Genomic DNA, 16541 nt, shown 5'->3' on the forward strand with positions numbered 1-16541 from the left:
TCAACGTTTTTTATTTATTTTTGGGACAGAGAGAGACAGAGCATGAACGGGGGAGGGGCAGAGAGAGAGGGAGACACAGAATTGGAAACAGGCTCCAGGCTCCGAGCCATCAGCCCAGAGCCTGACGCGGGGCTCGAACTCACGGACCGCGAGATCGTGACCTGGCTGAAGTCGGACGCTTAACCGACTGCGCCACCCAGGCGCCCCGAATCTGGCATTTTCTTAAAAGAGCTAAACATGCAACTCTCATATGACCAGCGGCCGCACGCCTGGGCCTCTATCCCAGAGGAAGCAGAACTTACGTTAACACAAAAACGCGTACGCAAGTATTTACAGCAGCTTTCTTCACAATAGCTCCGAACTGGAAACAAACAAGATGTCCTTCAATAGGTAAACAGCTAAATAAAGTGTGGTGCAGCCACGCCAATTAATGCGATTTGGCTATGAAAAGCGCAATAGATGAATCTCCAGAGATTTATGCTGAGTTTTTGAAAAACAACAATCAAAAAGCCAATCTCAAAAGGTTACATGCTGCAGGATTCCATTTACAGAACGTTCCTGAAATGACAAAATTATAGAAACAGAGGACAAATTAGCGGTTGTCAGCGCTTAAGGAAGAGGTTAGCTAACTGCTAGAGATTGGATACAACTTGCCTATGAGCACAGTGTTCACACGCAACCTTGACTTGCACAGACCAACCCCGAGTCTATATCCCCACTCACCTCCTTTTACCAGGCTCCTTCCACTGTTCCCCTGGCCTAAATCACCCCAGGGCCAGGTATCTGACAACTGGAGACCAGCCCTCCAGCCCAGAGCCCACGGAAATGATTTCAACCAGACGGTCCAAAGTCTGCTCACCTGACCTGCCTTGCCTTTCGCACAGACACCACAGTAAAGGCTCCCCTGCTTCCTCCCTCTGCCTCCTGCCCCTTGCTGGGGCTTCCCTGTGTGGCCCTGCGTGGCATGGCCTGTCTCCTCCCCCTGGGAGCTGGGAATAAAACAAACTACCTTTTCAGCGGCACTTGTCGCCTGATCCTTTGGCCTCATCACGCCTGGGTGAAAATAAAATCCCAGGTCCATTTGAAAACAGAGGCTTTCTGTGCCTTGACTGTTTCAGGGTCACTATCCTGGTTGTGAGGTGGTACTTGAATTTGCAAGATGTTACTATAAGGGGAACTTGAGTAAAAACGGGATCTTTCCGTATTACTCGTTACAACTGCATGTGAATCTACAGTGATCTCCAAATAAAAAGCTGAACTGAAAAAAAAAAAAAAAAGGAAAATTAAAGCAGGTCCCTCTTTTCCCTTAACCCAGCTAACTGGGGTTTCTTTGTCAGAAGCCCTTCTAAGTGGTGAACAGGAAGGTGAGCGAACAAGAGGAAGGACCAGAACGCCGCGCTGTCAAGTTCTCCCCGCTGTCTAGAAGAATCAGCTGCAGAGAGTCACTAGTGAGAAAAAAAGTCTTTGGGTCAGAACCAAAATGCAGAGTTGGTGGGACAGAAGTCTAGAAGTAGACAATTCAAGCTACTATTTCTTTTCTTTTTCTATTTTTTGAGAGAGAGAGAGAGAGAGAGACACAGAGAGAGAGAGACAGCGAGCATATGAGCTGGGGAGGGGCAGAGAGAGAGAAAGGAATCCCAAGCAGGCTTCGTGCGGTCAGTGTGGAGCCCGATGTGAGGCTCGAACTCATGAACCATGAGATCATGACCTGAGCCGAAACCAGGAGTCGGACACTTAACAGACCGAGCCACTATTTCTGACAGACTCATGCTAAGAGCAGACAAGGCACGCTTCTCGCACACCTCCTGGATGTCCGAGGCCAGGCAGGGCTCTGCAGGGCACAGGCAAACGAGCAGGGAGGAGGCCAGCGTTGCACGAAGTTGGCTAATCCAAGCCACAGGAAACAAAGGCTCAGGGGCCGGTCATAAAACCGCTATCCGTGTTTTTAGTAATTCTCCGTTTAATGTATTTTCTCACAAAACAAAAGGGAGGAACACCTGGTGCTTTTTCTCAAAACAAGCTCGGGTTCTGAAAATAAACCCGTGTGTGAGGCAGGTCTCGGCCTGCAGTGGTTTCCGCTCTGGACAGCAGAGCGGTGGGGAGGGGACCGGAGGCGGCAGGAAGAAGCTGTTGCCCCTTGCTTCTGCTTTTGCTCCGTGGAGTCAGAGAGAGTTTGGGGCGGGGGGGCGGGGGGGGGAGGTCCTCGAGGCCATGGGCTCTGGTCAGGAGACCGCTTTCTGGTCACAAGTAGCACCTCAGATTTCTGGAGGGCTGCGTGTCAGCTGGGATCAGACTAGACATATGACTACACCCCACATTTCCCATGTGATGTCCCCCATATGTTTCTTTTTTTTAAATGTTTATTTATTTTGAGAGAGAGAGAGAGAGAGGAGGGGCAGAGGGAAAAGGATAGAGAGGATCCCAAGCAGGCTCCACGTTCTCAGCACAGAGCCTGACACGGGGCTCAATCTCATGAACGGTGAGAATATGACCTGAGCCAAACCAAGAGTCAGATATTCAACCCACTGAGCCACCCAGGGTCCCCCACCGTAGGTTTCTAATAAGATATTGTTAGCGTCTTCACACGCTTTTCATGTGACTTTTTAAGAATTCCTTGGGCGCTACATAAGAAGACCAGCTTATTGGAACCTGCTTCAGCACCCAGCAGATTACCGCTTTCTTCCACCACTGTGCTAAGTAGGACCTCGTTTGCGGGCATAGGACTTTAAACGTACCCCTCTCTGTGCCCCATCGACACAGCCCACCGGCCCAGAGGGAAGCCGGTCTCGCCTAGGCCCCCCAGCGCCATTCACGTTTGACAGTTCAAGCCTTCGAAACTTCTAATTATTTAGAAAATCCCACATACATTTAGGGCATATATAAATTATTCAGGTCCAGCAGTTTTTAAGAAAGGTTTTGTCATCTAATTAGTTTCAGAAGTAAGCAGCTGTGCTGAGAGAAAGGGGACGGAGGAAGCGCAGGCTTAAGGCACGAGAGGCCCATGTCCGCCCGCCGGTCGTGGCCGTGACCAAGGCTGGCTTCCCAGCTCACGGTGCCAGGAGGAAGCAGCAGCCACGCGAGCATCCCTTCCTGGCTCTTCTCCGGGGGACCCTGGACGCCGAGTCCTCTGCCCCTCGTGGGCCCTGCTTCCTCAGACAGCCCCTCTCCCCGGGTTCCTCCCCACTGGGCGTGCTCAAACACGCTCCCGCCTGTACACAAAGGAAAAAAGATTCCTGATGCCATGCCGCCCTCCCGTTGTCATCTCCCTCTCCCTCCCTGCCTTCAAGGTCCCCTCCCGCTTCAGGTGGGCTTTTCAGGTCCACTCCAGTCTTGCTTCTGAGTCTACCCCGCTTCCTTGGCATTAACCCAACAGAAACCTTTCAGCTGAAGTTTACTTAACCTTTAGGCAACTGTGAACGCTACCCTTCTTCTAGACAGACTCCTTTTCCCCTCAGTTTCCTACTAGTTCTCACCTACTTCTCTGGACACTCAGCCCCAGTCCCCTCTGCAGGGCCCCCTTCATACCCAGTACTCAGCGATACTCCGGGGGGCCTCGGACAGGGACCCTGATGCGACAGGACCACGTCCCAGGAACACTTCAGTCACACCGTGGTCTCCGCCATGTGACGACAACCCCCAGACCTCTGTCTAGACCTGCAGACCGAGGGCCCCTCAACAGCTCCACCTGGACGTCACACAAGCACCTCACTGAGCGTGCCCCACACTGAGGCATCGCCTTGCTCTACGCGCACCCCACCCGCACCCCCCCCCCCCCACCGGCCGTCCACGTTCCCATTTCAGCGACAGCATAAGCATCCACCAGCTGCCCAGCAAGACAGCCACATGTCATCTTGGCCCTTCCGTTCCTCGCCTCTGCGCCCGCCTCCCCACACTCAAATCCATTTTTTTCTGTGGAAGAATGTCTTTGGGTGCCCACGTCCCACGTTCCCCTGTCCCTCAGATCCATCTACGTCTTCCGTTTCCACGACTGTGGTTAGCCCACCAGTCTCTCACCCCGCGCTAGCACACGGCCTCCAAATCCATCCCCCCTTACCCTGGTACCTACATCTTCCAATTATTCTCCTTGCTGCACACGCCAGGTGAACTTGTGCAAACACAAATCTAAGAATCTCTTCCTCCTGAAGCCCTTTGACAACCCCCACCACCCTCAGAAGAGCAGCCGGCTCTTTTGTGTTGTGATCCGGCCTCATCCACCCTCCCAGGCTCACCTCTCACCTTTCACCAGACTTCGGATTCCCAGGGCCTCGCATGACAGCAGGGGATCGACAATATTCGCGAAACCGATGCGTGAATAAATACACGAATGAGTAATGTCAGGTGAAGTTTCGCTAAGGAGCTACTCAAACGGGGTTTTGAAGGAGAAGTCAAATTCTACCCCAGAAAGGTGGGGGAGAGGTACAGGAATTCTGGAATTCTGGAAAAAGTAGACTTAGCGGTACGACGGTATAAAGTTTCTGCTTATTCCGAACACGAGGAAGTGAGAGGTTGGATGAGGCCAAAGAAGTGACTAGAAGGACGTGAGGCTGGAAGATAACGCTGAAATCACGTGAAATTAAAGCTGAATCTGCTTCTCAGGGATGACAGCCCCCGTGGGGAGAAGATCCACAGGTAGCACTGCGACAAGTGTCATAGAATCACGAGGCCCTCCCTCCTGGCGGTGTGCCAGCACCACCGGAAGTTGGGCACAGAGCCTGGGGGAGGGGGAGACTCAGTCCTTTCATTCCCCTGCACCCTCGCCCCCCCAAATTCATTTTATTCACATTCACCTTAATGAGAATAGAAACTGACAGAATGTCACAGCCTTTCTGGAAGGCAATCAGTAATGTTAATCGAATTAAAATGTGAATATCCTGACCCAGTAATTCCAACCTATGGAATTGGAATTATTCTAGGGAGCTAATAGGACAGTCACAGCAAGATACATATACAAGGATTTTGTTTAGCGTATTACAAACCAAAATGGGAAACAAACTAAGTGCCCTTCAACGTGGGATTAGCTAAATGTTGGCATAGCCAGACAATACAATATTCGTCATTAAAAAGATGAGATAAAAAAAAGATTAAAAAAAAGATGAGATATACCTACATGGACTGATAGAGAGCTATCTATGCCCACAATATACTATTTTTTTAGAAGCTGGGAAAATAGCAATAGTACCATTTTATATTTTTAAAATATATTTCAAAAAAAAAAACAAACCCCACATACACACACATGCCCAGAGACTTCCAGAACTCTTAATCAGGAGAGGCTGAAAAACAACAGAAAAAGTTAGCACAGCCCTCCCTGAGGTAGATGTGTGGTGGCCACATGTGGAGACTGTTTAAGAATGACTTGATTTAGGGGCACCTGGGTGGCTCAGTTGGTCAAGTGGCCGACTTCGGCTCAGGTCATGATTTCACAGTCCGTGGGTTCTGTGCTGACAGCTCGGAGCCTGGAGCCTGCTTCACATTCTGTGTCTCCCTCTCTCTCTGCCCCTCCTCCTTCTCCTTCTCCTTCTCCTTCTCTCTCTCACTCACTCTCAAATTAAAAAAAATAATAAAAAGAATGATTTGATTTAGATCAGTGGTTCTCAAAGTGTGGCCCCTGGACCGGCAGCATCTACATCACCTGGGAATTGGTCAACATGAAATTCTCAGGCCCTGCCCAGACCTACTGCAGCAGGAATCTGGGGCGTGGGGTCCTCCAGAGGATTGAGACTCACAAAATCTTGAGAATCCTCCACCTGGACATCTGAAAATACTCACTGAGCTAGGGGATAATCTGTCACTTTGGGGTCACTGTGCCACAAAGACTCTTGTGTGTAGGGTGAGAATTTTCAGGAAGAGAATGGAGGCGGTGTTAGATTGCCGTGAGGAAAAAGAAAAATATCTCCTACTCTCTCCGAGGCTGGGACTCAACCCTAAAGGCTGCTGGGGGGTGGGTGGAATAAAAGAAGAGTCTGGGCAAGTAGGGGTCAAAGGACACTGGGCCTCAGTAGCAGGCGTCCATAGTCTCTGAATTTTACTCTCTCACTCTCCTTCCCCCTAAAGTTCCAGGTAAGTCTCATTAAAAGTGACTCTTTGGGGCACCTGGGTAGCTGAGTCCATTAAGTGTCTGACTCTTGGTTTTGGCTCAGGTCATGATCTCATGGTTCATTAGATCGAGTCCCAGTTTTGGCTCTGCACTCACAGTGTAGAACCTGCTTGGAATTCTCTCTCTCTCTCTGCCCCTCTTGCTCTTTCTTGCTCTCTCTCAAAATAAATAAATAAACTGAAAAAAAAAAAAAAAGTGACTCTGGTAGAGTAGAAGGCACACTGTCCGACCCGAGTCAGGCAGAAGGTGGGAGCAGTCACTCACTGACAGGTTAGCAAGGAGCTGTATGTACCCAGCCAAGGGCAACCTCACAGGTGTCACCAGGAAAAATGGCACAGTGCAGAGGCAGGGGAGAGAGCCAGAGCTAAGAACCCCAAGCACACCTGAGGTGGCGCCCTGGGAGGGTCTCAGAAAAAGCTAGGGGGCAGACAGGTCTCAGAGTAGAGAAGAAAAGGAGGGATTTCTAGAAGCTGAAGCAGGTTCATGCTGTCATAACCTGGAACTTAGCAAGAAAGGTAGACTGATCTGGAAAGCTAGATCTGATCAATACAACAGTCTGTTAGGATTTCCCTGCCAAGCACTTAGCACAATTTTATTTTACATTTATTTGTGTGGTCATTTGATTGTCTTCCTCTCCCTCTGGACTGTAAGTTTTGTGAAGGTAGGAACACTGGATGTTTTCATGCATCAGCATATCCCCAGTTCCTAGCCGGCACATAGTATTTACTCACAGAACAGGCTGGATAAATAAACAATTTAAATTAAAACACTCCAGGGGCACCTGGGTGGCACAGTCGGTTAAGCGTCCGACTTCAGCCAGGTCACGATCTCGCGGTCCGTGAGTTCGAGCCCCGCGTCAGGCTCTGGGCTGACGGCTCGGAGCCTGGAGCCTGTTTCCGATTCTGTGTCTCCCTCTCTCTCTGCCCCTCCCCCGTTCATGCTCTGTCTCTCTCTGTCCCAAAAATAAATAAAAAACGTTGAAAAAAAATTAAAAAAAAAAATTATGATTAAATTAAAACACTCCAGGGGCGCCTGAGTAGCTCAGCCGGTTGAGCGTCCAACTCTTGATTTCGGCTCAGGTCATGATCCCAGGGTCGTGGGATCGAGCTCCATGTTGGGCTCTGCGCTAAGCATGGAGCCTGCTTAAGATTCTCTCTCTCTCTCTCTCTCTCTCTCTCTCTCTCTCTCTCGATCTCTCTCCCTCTCTCTCTCTCCCTCTCTCTCTCTCCCTCTTGTCCCTCTTGCTCGCTTGCTCTCTCTCAAAAAAAAATAAAATCAATTAATTAAAACACTCTAGAGTGTTTGATTATTCTTTGTCTGTATTGTTGACTTTTCATTTCATTAGTTTTTGCCAAAGCAGTATGTTATCATATGAAAGTATATTACCGGAAAGCGTATTGTCAAAGGAAGCTATTTCCTTTTTGGAAAGAGTCGCCCCATAAATACGGTGTTGAGGCATTAGTCTCCGAGTTGTAAACACTCGTTTAGAAAGGCCAAAGAATGTAAATAAAAGGTAGGACGTATTAGGACGTATTTCAGCGGAAATACATGAGAAATACACCCACAGTGGTCATCAGCTACGGCCAGCCTGATGCCCTCAGATTGCTACATCCCAGATTGACTTGGAAATCAGAGGTTAATTCTGCACAGGAGAGTTTTAGCACGAAGTGCGTCTCTGGCATCCCGAGTCACGGAAAACCGACCACCCAAAGAAGATACGACAGCATGTGCTACCTTCAGCAAATGCCAGGCACCGACAACAGAGTCGGGACGCAGATGCCGCGGCGTCACACGTGCAACCCGCCCGCCCTGTGACGCCAGGGAACATCCGCACCAGTTGCTCTAAGATCTGAGAGTGCGGCGGTGGGACAGAAAGGGCAGGGGGGCAGGCGATCTCACAGAGGGCTGCAGAAATAGGGACAATAAACTGAGAAGCTTCACAAATAATCCCAGCCCCTTAGCCTAAGAAGCTTCCCCTGCCCTGGAGGAAACAGAAGTTACAAAATCTAATTTTTATAAACACACAGGCGGCATCTTTTACTTCAAGCAAGCCACAAGGCCTGTGCTCACTTTAAAGCGGCCGTGCTACCCAGGGCCAGCAGCCCATCGGTGCCAAACTCTCAGGGCTTCGTGGTCACGGCACTTAACGTACTCTGTGCACTGGAGGGACTAATCCTACAGCAGATGTGACGGGCAGAGAGGGGTCTTGCCACAAATCTACAGCAGGGCTTCCTCGGCCACTGACGTTGGGTCTAAGCAACTCTGAACCCGCCACCATAAAACGCCTTATATTTCGGTTTGGAGGCTGAGTTTCTGTGAAACTCTAGATAAAAGGAATGGGCCTCCCCGCCATTCCCCTTGAACTCGGGGTTGGACCTCTCGGGAACCAGATCTTACCTGAGGACGATCCAGTGGTCAGCACAAAGAGAGGACTCCCACCCCTCTCCCTGGAAGGGCTTTCAGAGGGAGCCCGGACACTCTCCATCTGCGCGTGCGGAGGCTGGGTAATTGCCAGGCTGACCCTCGGGGGCCTCTTGCCCTGCTCACCTTTTACTATAATGCGTGGTACGGCATAATCATGAAATGTGCTTATTAATTTTACTCATTTGACACTGCGCTCTTCTGCCCTGAGCTAGATGTTAGGAGAAAATGATAGGGATAGATTCTGCTCCTGTCAGACTTCCCAAGACTTTCAGAAAACCAGACTATCAAAGGCCATCCGCCACCCACCAGCCAAGCTTTCCAGATGACCCCAAAGGTACAAGCCGAATGTTAAAGACACAGATCAACAGAGGAGAATAACAAGAAGGCGCGGAGACCCATGCCCTGGGGGTGAGCCCCCCGCATGAGCCCTCCCAGGAGAGCGACCCCCGAGCCAGTCCTCCCAGAGAGCGTGAGCGCTGAGCCCCTGCCCTGATTCATGACTTGCTGCTTCATATCTAATTCATCAAAAGACACTTTGGCTTCTCAAATCAGGAACATTTTTATTAGCTTCCCAAGAGTTTTATGGCACAGAGCCATATCTAATGATTCTATTTTATGGTAAGTTATACATTCAAACAGTGCTTTGAAGTCAGACAGCAGGTAAGACTCAAATCTTTGTCAGAAAAGATTCCCTCGCCCTTTCACTTTTAAAATGTTTATAAGCTTTCAAACAGTTGGGGAAGTGATGGGGAGCATTTTAACAGGCTGCTGCTGCCCTGCACAGGACCCAGCACTGGCTGGCCCGATACATACTGTGGTGTTCCCAGCAGCGCTTGCTTTCGCCCCTCTATCCCTTCCACCCGGGGACACCAGTAATGTCTGGACACAGTTTGGGCTGCCACAACTGGGCGGGGGTGGGGGTGGGGGTGCTACTGGCATCTAGTAGGTAGAGGCCAGGCGTGCTGCTAAGCATCCCATATACGTGGCATGGGACAGTCCCACAACACAGAAGTCTCTGATTATCTGGCCCAAAATGTCAACAGTGTCAAGGCAGAGAAAGCATGCCTTAGGGTTTCTTCTGGGCCCGGCTGTGGTAGCCCTCCCACCCCTGGGACATCAGATGCTAACATAATCATGGCGGCAGGTTTTCAGTGCTGGCTAAGGAGACCCATAATCTTCTACTCGTATGTATTCTTGGTGCACGCTTTCAATAAACAGGAATAAAACAGTCTTAAACAAAACGAGGAAAGTAAAAATAAGGGCACCTGAGAATCTCAGAACATGTGACCACAGTCGCTGTTAACAAAACCCTCCTCGTGTTACTCAGCACTTTTTAAGCGAGAGCCAAATCACAAAATCGCGACATATGTAACGAAACAACAAAATAACCAATTCCAGCCATCTACTGAACACCATCACAGACACCTGCTGAAAAGCACAGCAAGTTCTCTGCTAAACTGTAGTGGTGTAATCGGGCAGAGCACTGGACTTGGAAGGGGGTCTGGTCCTGAGTCACCACTCCCAAGGACTGGGGCTCTGTCACTCCACTTATCAGAGCCTGGGTTCTCTTAATCAGCAAAGGGAAGATAAAGCTACTTATCCTCCGAGCCTTCCAGAGAACCGTGACAGCCAAATGAGTTCCCAGGTAGGAAACTGCTCTGCAAACTGCAAAGAGCTATACAAACATAGGGCAATACACTGATGACATTAACATATGCGGGACCACCGATGCCAACCGCCATGGCTCTTTTAGGCTCTTGGATCCTTTTCCATGAAATGTCACAACTAGCAGTGACTTTAGAAATCAACAGGGCCAACCCTTTAGTTTTATAGAAGGTGAAATTGACCATCACAGAAGTCAAGTGATTTAGCCAAGGCCAGGAAACAGCCCAGATGGACTCAGCTTCTTGGACTCCCAAACTAGGACACTCCCCGTACTTCCCACTGGTGATGCTTTCCCCCTCTGTTTAAGTTCCTAGAGGGAAGAAGCACATTTATGTACAAGGTTCAGAGGGGCTTGAACACAGGAGGCAAATATCGGTTGAATCAGTGGATCTTGACTTACTACATCATAGCCTGTTGGGGCTCGGTTCCGAGAAGCCACCACTCCCACTCCCGTGATGGGATCCATCGACGTCTCTGGCAAAGCTTCCGAAAGGTCTTTGACTTCAGGCATGGTGGATTGGTCCTGGTTCCAAGAAGGGAAAAAAAAGCACAGAATTCAAACTGACCATTTAAAGTGAATGATACAAAGTCTCAAACACTTAGAACCAGAATCTTGGGGCAAATAAATATCCGGAGCGAAGCTCTGTCTACCTGAACCAGCTATAGGAGCCCTGACCTTACCTGACCCTTTCCTCAGATCAAGAACTCAAGTTATCTCTGACCCCTGATCTTCTCAAGTTGGCTTTGAACTCGGGGCTAACAGAGTTAGGGAGGGCCTCCCTGAAGTGACTTTGACTCCAACCCAAAAGCAAACCATTCTTGACTCTCTCGACAAGCTGCCTGATTTCTGAACAGATGCCAGTAGCTTCTCTGAGGATAAATCAGACGCAGCTAAATCTAACAGCATTGTTCACCTCTCTCCCGTACATTATCTCCTTGGGGAGGTGCAGACTTCCAAATCCACAGCCTCTGCCACAACCAAGCGTGGACTGTGGAGCAGGCAGGCTTCCAGACACATGGAAGAAAGTGTTCTGGGCAAGGAGGCAAAGGAATGACATTCACGTCCAGGCTCCATGGCTTACTGGCTCATGACTCTGAGCAAGCAAGAGGTCAATGTACTGACAGTCAAAGAGCGGCCATGAGATCTAAGGGAGTCATATAAATGAAGAGCCCAGAGGGGTCCCTAGCACACAGTAGGCACTCAATAAAATGCAGACGAGACTGGCAGGCTTGGGGCACACAGGTCCAGCATAACTGGCTAGAAACGTGGTAGGTGCCGTTCCTGGGAGGGCTGGCAGGTGCCTCTGTTGTGTTTAATCCTGCAGGTCATGTGGGCACTTACTCAAAGCTAAACACTAACAATGACCATAATTCTTGCCGGGCACTTTGGGAGACAGGGAGGGGAAATGGCATTATTATTCTGCTGCTGACTGCCTCCTGATGTGACCAGAGGAGACAAGTAGAATATAGAGAGCACTGGGTCTGGGCAGCTCCAGAGGCAGTGCACCAGAAAGCAAATAAAAGAGGTAACACCTTATGTAAATGACTTTTAGTTCTTTTAAAAGGACAAGCAGTGAAAAAGAGCAAGTTAAATTCCACCTCCTTCTGCAGCAATTAAATCCCACTGGTTGTAGGTCTACCAGATCTCTCAAAGCTGGTTACTGCTTCTAAAGCAAACCAAACAGGCAGGGAGAAGAAATACTCTTAGTTCTCAGCCTAGAATCAGAAAAGGCGGAGGCCATTAAAAATGACTGCAGCCTTTCAAATAGGAACAATCAGAATGCTATATGCAAGTCACCCAAGTAATCAGTGTCCCCCGAAGCCCACAAAAGTTCCGGAAAACAGACCTGCCAATGAAATCGAGCCAAGTCTCCAATCAACGCTAGGAAGCACCTGGCAGCAGCCACACTCTCAACTTCTGTTTATGACAAAAGCTAAACTAAGTTATGCTTTACTTAAGTCTACTGAAAATAAGCTTCTAGAGCCCGGGGCAGGGGGTAGCATACCATGCCACATTTTCTATTTTCAAATTTCATTTACCAGCCAGGTTTATATAAAGCACAGGGCTTGGTGCTTCTGGCACACAGTAGGCATGAAGTAAACACTTACTGAATGCGGAGCTATGCGTGCCCCAGTAAAGAAGGTGTAGAGGTAAATAAGTGTACCAGCCCAATCTGAAGCAAACACTAATCAAAAAAGTATCTTCACTTGGAAAATCCCCTAGTATGGTAGCACGAAAATAACCTTGCTGCAGTTCGAAAAATACGGGTACCTGCTGTTGGTTACCCAAACGCTTTGCAATTAACCACTCATTAGCAGAATGTACAAATTCTGCCCGTGCTACAATACCACGCTGTGAATTTAATAAAGAACATCCGAGGTAAGTCTTTTATTATTATTATTATTATTAAGATAGTACCGCCTCTACCATGAGAGACAGAGAGAGCGAGGCAGAGACAGAGAGACAGGAGGCGAACATGGGAATAAATACGAAAGGTTTTATTCGCTGATAGAGTCCCGGCCCCGGGTCACGACGTCGGGCCCCGGACGCCCACGACAAGGCCTCTCCCTTCCCGAAGAAGCCCTCGGTCAAGGGCGGTGGGGAAACTCGCCTCGGGAGCCCCGCCGCTCCCACAATGCACCGGGGAGGCAGCCCAGCGGCAGGTTCCAAGATGGCCGCGGGCTGCCTCCGGCTGAGGCAGACAAAGGAGCCGGCGGCCCGTGCCCACGCGTGCACGGTCCCAGCCCGGCCTGCAGACGGGAGGATGCGACAGCAGAGCATGAGCACAGAGCATCTCGGATGCACGCCTCTTTCTTCCCTTTCCCTCCAGTTGCTGTACCCTGGGGATCAAGGCAGCCTTTGTGAAATACAGACAAATGACTCCTCGCGGCGCGGGGCCGCGGCGGGCTCGGCGGTGGAGGAAGCCCCACCACCGGCAAAGGAAGCTTTTAATGAGAAACGCCCAAGATATCCATGGCAGAGGCAATCACTCAAAGCAGCTTGCCCTGAATTACATATTTTCTGACTGCAAATTACTTTTAACAGCGTCTCTACCGTCACTTCAATTGACCTTCCTAACAAAAGGCCATTTATTAACTGGCACTCCACGTTTCCCGGGCTGTGTGGAGCCTCGAGCCAGAAGGGATGGCACCGCCGAGTACTCGGCCGCCCAGGGTCACAGGCCAGGCCTCTGAGAGGGGAGAAGAGGCCATTAATGCAAGCCTGCGGAGCAGATCTGCCCGAGAGGGGGGAGCGGGCTGTTTAAGACCAACATTAACCTGTCTGGCAAGAGGCAATGCGGGTCTGAAACGTAAAATACCAAGGCCTACTTGCAACAACCCCCTGGTTTCGTCCTCAGCAGCTACGCAGCAGAGGGAGACCCACCCCTATCTCAAAACCCTAACGGCACACAAAACACACTGACACCCCTCTACTGCATACGTATGGTGCTTTGCATTTCTCAAAAAGCTTTCTCAGGCTCCACTGATGATCACACCAAACCTGGGAGGCGGCTGGGTCTTATCGCCCCTATTTTAGAGAAGACAAAACTGAGGCCCACGGCTGTCGGAAGCCAGGCACCTGGCAGCTGGCAGACCTAAACAGGACCCTTAGTCCTCCTTCCCAGGTCTGGCCTGCTTTCCGTGACACTGTGCCGAGGGAGACCAACATCCCGTCCGATAGATCGAGAAGGCAGTTTCAACACTAATTATCTTTAAAAATGCCAAAGCTCTTCTTTCTTCAGCCGTAGCCCAATAAGTGAAGCAAGGGGGAGAAAAGTACAGAAAGATAAAAGTAACATGGGATTAATTTTCCTCACACCTCAGTTTCAAGATTCAACATTTCCCTCATAAATAATTTACAACAATAAAAATGAGCTAAGGCCATGTTTGTGTAGGACGGAGGTAAATTTAGGCCTAATGAGGGAGATCCGAGCACTGCACAGGAGGGAATAGGTTGATGTATAGCACCGTGCGAGCGCAATCGACAGCACACAGGGGCTCCATTACCAACTGGAAGTCGCGAGGCCAACCGGGAGGAGGTGGGGGGGGGGGGAGTTTGGGGAAACTTCTACCATCCCAGCTGTGGCTGCAAGGAAGGTCTCTAGGGGGAAAGCCAAAAGTTGACCAGTGTTTTAGATAACAAGACAACAGAGGTGGAGATTTCTCAGAGCCCTAAGACTGAACCAACCTGAAACTAAGTCAGTTCTCAGTAAATGCCACGTGAGGAATGCGGGTCGTGATGCCCCCCCCCGCCCCCCCGGGAGTCACGTCTGTGCGTGGGCACAGGGAGAGTGCAGTGGCAACACTGGACTTGGCTAGTCCTCCCAATTTAACCTTGCAGGTCATTTGGCCCCAATCCCCATCCCAATCTTTACCCCGAGTGCGTGGCCAGCCTCCACTACGTCATTTCCAAGGCCAGGGGCTGCAGAGCTTTATTCTGGGCAGCTATTCCTGGGTCTACCCCGAGAGGATTTCCCCGCCAGACAGAAGAATATGTGTAAATGTGTTGTGGGGTGTGTGTGTGTGTGTGTGTGTGTGTGTGTGTGTGTGTGTGTTGCCTGTACATACGGGGGCTACATGGGATCAGTTACAGAGTGAGGTGTGTTTTCCGGAGGAAAATCCAGGAGGACTTTTTCCATGCCGTGCCTGATGAATACGATGCAACAAGGGTGGGGAGGAGAAAATCCGCCTCCTGCTTCCGCCTGCAATGCTGCAAACAGTGCCTGGGGAAGGCCCCGGCGCCCAGCCCTGCAGCACCCTGGCAATGCCATCATCCCAGGTTCACAGAGAAATGAACTTTAACTATAAAGCCTCTCATACAGACAGCACACTGCTCCCTTGTAGCTGATCAAAGAATTACTACAACAGTGTGCTTAATCCCTGAAAGTCAGCAGTGCTGGGCTTAACTGATGCTGAATATTGTTTCAGAATCAAAGGCGTGCCTCCCGGCCCCAGTCTGGGAGAAAACTAAGCTACTGTATCACAGTTGAAAACTCAGGGGAACTTTGATATCATCTCTGTTTAATTTCCCCGGCCCTTCGAGCCTGGGGTTTATCTCGTTTTATCAACTCCTGTACTGAAATCAAAACCCAACTAACAGAGCTCAGACCTCTCTCCGCCGAGGCCCTTCTAGAGGCGGGGTGGGGTGGGGGGCAATAACCGCAGCGGGGGAAGGGGCGCTGCCATCAAAGGAGGTGCAGCGGGAACCCCAACTCGGCCTCCCTGCCGCGGTGAGGAAGGCTGGCTCAGAAGCAGCACCAGCACTGCCCGCCAAGGGCTGAAGGCGCGACTTGCACACAACTTTTGAGGAGAATAATTTCAAAGTATTGGGGGGGGGGCAGGTTAAACTGGGCTACCGTAATTGAAATGACAAAACCCGTGGATTAATTAAATCCCTACAGAAGGATGAACTTGCAATCAGCTTGCTTGAAATCCAAAGTCAAGGGCACAAAAGACATAAACTGTCTGCCCACATCCACCAGCTTGCGGGGTTGGGGAGAGAAGTGGATAAATATTTCACTTGCCGTGGGAACCTGACCAACAGCAGGGTGGAGACTGAGAACGGGCTGTCTCCCAATAAAAGCTGCTGCTGTGCCCACATCGGGCAGCTCTTTGCCTGTTGCCCAGTGGCAGTAGTGGTCTACAGGAACCGAGGCCCTCTTGTTGCCCCGATTACTGGCATCTTGCTGCTAACAAATCTTCAGCAGGTGCAGAAGGACACGGCCCCATTCCCATGGGAGGGAGCCCATGGCCAGGCTTCACCAATGCACACCACGACACACACAAACACGCAAGCTGGGTGGTCTCCATGCAGCTAAGGCGCAGAGACCTACCTCCTTAGGAGATGGCAGGCTGAAGCCTGGGTCCATGCAGCACCCAAGCAAATGGCCAGCCAGCTCTTGGACTATTCCTGGACGACAGCACACAGGCTGAGAGGCGTCCACGGTGGAAGCTCAGAATGGCATCCCTGTGCCTCCTGCACTCTGGTCTGGACCACTTACCTGGTCAGAAGCCAAATCACTCTGACAAACACTGTTGAGTATGGTCAGGTGCCAACAGGCCACAAGCTGCTGGGAAGGCTGCTAAGATATTAGGAAACTAAGGCAAATATTTTTCTAAGCTCTCCTAGATCGCAAAGAATTTCCCAGCCAGGGAAACTAACAATGGCGAGCACTTCCTTTTCCCCAGTAAAGGCCCCAGTTACTTCTAATAAAAGAGTCTGCTGAATAAATGTATCCATTCTATCGGACCTATGCCTAGATTTATATTAACCGTTTGTATACCAAACAGAGTTTCTACAAACCATGTGATGCGGGCCTGGGGTTCAGGGTGCTGCAGCTCACACGGTGCAATG

At 50.2% G+C, this 16541-nt stretch overlaps 1 protein-coding gene across 2 annotated transcripts in view; it reads right to left on the minus strand.

The window, feature by feature from the left end:
* MVB12B (multivesicular body subunit 12B) overlaps positions 1-16541 on the minus strand; it is a 195294-nt gene that overhangs the window by 171080 nt on the left and 7673 nt on the right. For both annotated transcript variants that reach the window (XM_058694108.1, XM_058694109.1), the window contains exon 2: positions 10587-10709. In XM_058694108.1, the coding sequence (XP_058550091.1) occupies positions 10587-10709 (123 nt within the window). The remainder of the gene's footprint in view (positions 1-10586; positions 10710-16541) is intronic.

Source organism: Neofelis nebulosa, chromosome 12 (assembly GCF_028018385.1).
Source record: "Neofelis nebulosa isolate mNeoNeb1 chromosome 12, mNeoNeb1.pri, whole genome shotgun sequence".
Taxonomy (NCBI): Eukaryota; Metazoa; Chordata; class Mammalia; order Carnivora; family Felidae; genus Neofelis; species Neofelis nebulosa.